Source organism: Aptenodytes forsteri, unplaced genomic scaffold (assembly GCF_000699145.1).
Source record: "Aptenodytes forsteri isolate BGI_AS27 unplaced genomic scaffold, ASM69914v1 Scaffold81, whole genome shotgun sequence".
Taxonomy (NCBI): Eukaryota; Metazoa; Chordata; class Aves; order Sphenisciformes; family Spheniscidae; genus Aptenodytes; species Aptenodytes forsteri.
The window spans coordinates 4,820,714-4,824,940 of record NW_008795259.1 but is presented as its reverse complement, the minus strand read 5'-3'; the positions used below and the strand labels follow the sequence as shown (position 1 = coordinate 4,824,940).

Here is a 4,227-nt window from a genome sequence, read left to right as displayed (position 1 = left end):
TAAGAGGTCTCCCTGGGCGTTCCAGAAAATGTGATAGCATTAATCACCGTCAATATATCCTTGCCACGCACACCCGGTGTCTAACAGAGCTGGCGCTTGCTGCGTCATTTCTATCCAAGGAAACAAAGCTCTGTGACCAGCAGAAGACTTTTTTTTCTCCCCCAGTGTCTTCTCTGTTTCTAATAAAATGATTGTACTCACTCTTCCACCTTTTCTTCAGAGTCTATGTGAATATGGGACTCTCTGATTCCTGCTGCCTTTTCAAACAAGGCTTAGAAGAAAGCAGCACCTTTGAGATTTTTGTCAATTAGTCTAATTTAAGTGGAATTGACCATCTTAAAACATTCCTGTGGAACACTGAGTGCCCAAGTTATAAGTTTTACAGTACATATATCTACACAGAGTAACATATACACACACACACACATATCTCATTGTGATATTATCAATCCCGTTTTTTTGTTCAAAATAAGGCAACCTTCTTCATTTGGTGGTTGGGGAAGACAGGCAGCAGAACAATGATATATAAACTTAAAGAAAGGTAGTAAGTTTTGGTCTTAGATATTTTTTACTGTGATGAGACATTTCTGCTGTTCAGTACAGCTTGAAAATATAGAAAAATATATTTGTAAATACGATTTGTTATAAATAATCTCTCTCTAAAAACTTCATGCTTGAGTTAATTCAATGATTTGAATTTATTGCAACATGATGAGTTTTATAAGATTGATAATTTCACGCCTTCAAGATAATTATCTGTCATTTGTACTTTCCAGCAATACTTGGATTCCACAAAGAAATTCTATCGAGCAGAACTGGAAGCAGTCGATTTTAAATACACTGAAGAAGAAGCCAGAAAGAAGATTAACTTCTGGGTGGAAAATGAGACAAAAGGTAAAGAAGAATATGTGCAGGTGGTTTGGTTTGCAATCCAACCAGTTAGGAATATCATGTCTGAATTTCAGTTTCCACCTTTTTTTCCAAAGATAGCAAGATTTTTATATATTAAACACTTACTGCATTTTTTTGCTCAATAGGAAATAAATGTAGGAAGAAGTACAAAAATGCCTTGAGTTCCTGGCTTCAAAAGCTGTACATAAAGTTTTTGTTATTTGTCTGACAGCATTATACTACTTTTCAGATTTACAGGATTAATTATTAATAGTCAAATGCAGCTGATTGCCTGAACAAAGTAATAATTCTTTTTAATTCATTATTTTTAAAGGTAAAATCAAAGACCTATTTGCTGCTGGGTTTATTGATCCCTCCACTGTACTTGTCCTGGTCAATGCTATATATTTTAAAGGAAAGTGGGCAGTGGAATTTAAGAAAGAAGACACTAAGGAAACGTATTTCCAACTGAACAAGGTACAATATGGGCAGGAACTGAAACAGCTAGGGGATGGAAATCAGATGTCAGTCTCCTATAACAACAGATGGGAGCTTTCCTCCTCTCTGTTATCCCAAGACAAAACACTGGCCTTCAGCTAGAACAATGGAAAGCTACATCTTCTCTCCAGTTTGACAACCAAACATGTAACTGTTTCTGTCACTTCCCATCAGAAGTGGCTCTCGTGCAGCTGAGATCCTGGTTGGGTCAAAGCCACTGAGCACGTGCACTGACTTTGTTGGGGATTTCACAACTAAAGATGCTGTTTCAAAAACAGTCTGCTTTTGGGACTGAATTTGAGGATTCTCTTCCTCTGCTATTATTTACCAACAGAACAATGTTTGTTTTCAGGAAAAATGAGCTAAAGACAAATTGTCTCAGGAGAATGTATACATTATTCATGAAGAATTTAGATTCATGGCTGCATCAGATGCATCAGTTTCCTCATCTGACATGCCACAAAAAAGAATGACATAACAAGGGACTTGTGGGTAAAGTAATCTGGCACCAGTAGAAATGGAAAAGTAGGTTTTATGCTTCTAAAATGGATACCTTCATTGAAGCTACAGTTAAGAGGTAGGAACACATCAATGCTACGAGTATATTAAACCCACGACCAGTGTAAATAATGTTTTCTGGACTGAACTCTAATCTCAATACTGAAACCAATTACAACCAGAGTGGTCATTTCTGTATTTCTGTGTTTTCTGCTTAACATGTTTCATGTGTTCCAGAATGAGAAAAGGACAGTGCAGATGATGTTTCAAGAAGGTTATTTTAACATGGCCATTATAGAGGAACTGAAAATGAAAGTGATAGAGCTCCCATACTTCGAGAATGAACTGAGCATGTTCATTCTTCTTCCTGAAGCTGTCTGTGAGGACTTTACTGGCCTAGAACAGGTAATACTTCTTTTTCTCTCTAGTAGCATACATAAGGGGCTGCAAACAGAGCAATACTTTAACATTGCTCCAGTGTGGTCAGAAGACAAGCAGGAAAACCTGAACCTTACTATCTTTCCCTTCCGTTCATTATGGTGTCAATCATTATTATCAATACCGCCTTACAGCTTGAATGCACCCTCACATATGAAAAGCTAGCAGGATGGACCAGCTCGGCTAGGATGCAACAGCTGAGAGTGAAGGTGTACCTGCCCCAGTTCAAGATGGAGGAAAGTTACATTCTCAACAAAACTCTCCAGGAGATGGGACTGATGAATGTTTTTGACTGGGGAAAAGCGGATTTGTCAGGAATCTCTAGGAAAGATGGTTTAGTTGTGTCCAAGGCCATCCAGAAGTCATTCATGGAAGTCAACGAAGAGGGCACTGAAGCAGTTAGTGCCATGGGACTTGTTGCAGTGCCTCTGTGTTGCCCAGTTTCTTATGAGTTCAAAGCTGACCATCCATTCCTCTTCTTCATCAGACACAACCCAACCAACACCATTCTCTTCTTTGGAAGATATTCCTCCCCTTAAGTGGAGGTTATTTTGGAAATCAGATCTTTCTCCCCACTAACATTGCATTGTCAAGCACTGAGGACAAAAGATGAGCACATTTGCACGTTTTCGCTAGGCTTTATCTTAATGTGTTAATTTGCTGCAAAAAAGACTATCTGACAAAAGCCAAATTAGAGGTAAAAACCTAAAAAATATTAACTATTTCCTTTCTAACATCAACTTCAGGCATGTTTTACTTTTAGGAGGCCTCACTAAAATGAATTCTACCTTAAAATACACTATGTGGTACTTGCCAAAGAGCTGTAGGCCTCTAGAGACATCTGCATAGAAAATCTTATTTTGATCCTTTCCTAATGTAGCATGTCTCCAATAAACCCATGATTTTAGTGCCCTGAAGATGAGTGATAGATTCTCCCACATGAAGGAGACAGGAGGATAGGGATCTGCATTAAAAGGATAAACTTAGGTCCTCAGTCTCTTTTAGCTTTACCTACCCAACCTCTGTATAGGTCTCAAGGAAAATGCCACTTTGTATGGAAGTAGCAAAGTATTCCTGTGGGACGTCTCCTTTAAACGTTGATTGGGGGTAATGGTTCAAGCTGGAATGAAGCTCTCGGGATTTGTTCTCCAAGAGCAGAGAAAGCAGAAGACTTTTCTGGTGTAATCTTGCTTGTTCTCAAGCAGGGCAGACCCATTCCTTATTTTTTCCTGTGAGAAGCCCTGTATGTGCTAGAAAGTTCTCCAACTTCTTCATAAACTTCCACGTAACAAAAACAGGGTTTCAGAATAATGGGAGGCCTTTTCTGACAATGCCTGCTCTGCAATGACTGTGAATTACACTTAATTCCCACATAAAACTTTAAGCTGTGATCAGCCATTCTTGCTTTAAAAAAAACCAGCTCTCTCTCTTTGTGCCTCCGATACCATGAGTTTCTTGTTCCATCTGTTTTGTTCCTCATCAGCATAAAAACTAATAAAAACATCTATAGCGATGGTATTTAGATGGGTAGCCTGCATTTGTTCCATTTATCATAATAAAACCACTGCAAACTAGATATTAAATGTAGTAGTCTGCAGAATTAAGTGGACAGAGGAATAGTCTAATATAGCAGGTAAAAATAATGGTAATCCTTTCAAAAGTGTCTAAGTGACACTGAAGTCTACCTCCCGTTTTTAAATATTCATTGTGCTAAGTTTAGGCACTGGACAACTCGACATTAGGATAGGTAAACCCTGAGCCTCACCTACTTCTTCTCTCTTGCATTTGATTTTTCCAGGGAATTAAGAGTACAGTTTTAGGGCATGGCTGAGCCAGTCTAATGCCATTGAGGAGGAGGAGGATGCTCCCCTTGTCTCTTTCCTTCCATGTGTTCCTGTTCCC

General features: G+C 38.7%; 1 protein-coding gene across 1 annotated transcript in view; it reads left to right on the top strand.

The window, feature by feature from the left end:
- The window catches only part of LOC103898872 (serpin B4), a 6,320-nt gene extending 3,456 nt beyond the window's left edge, over positions 1–2,864 (top strand). The window contains exons 6-9 of the mRNA XM_019472050.1: positions 777–894; positions 1,226–1,368; positions 2,125–2,292; positions 2,460–2,864. Of these exons, the coding sequence (XP_019327595.1) occupies positions 777–894; positions 1,226–1,368; positions 2,125–2,292; positions 2,460–2,864 (834 nt within the window). The remainder of the gene's footprint in view (positions 1–776; positions 895–1,225; positions 1,369–2,124; positions 2,293–2,459) is intronic.
- Positions 2,865–4,227: the final 1,363 nt, after the last annotated feature.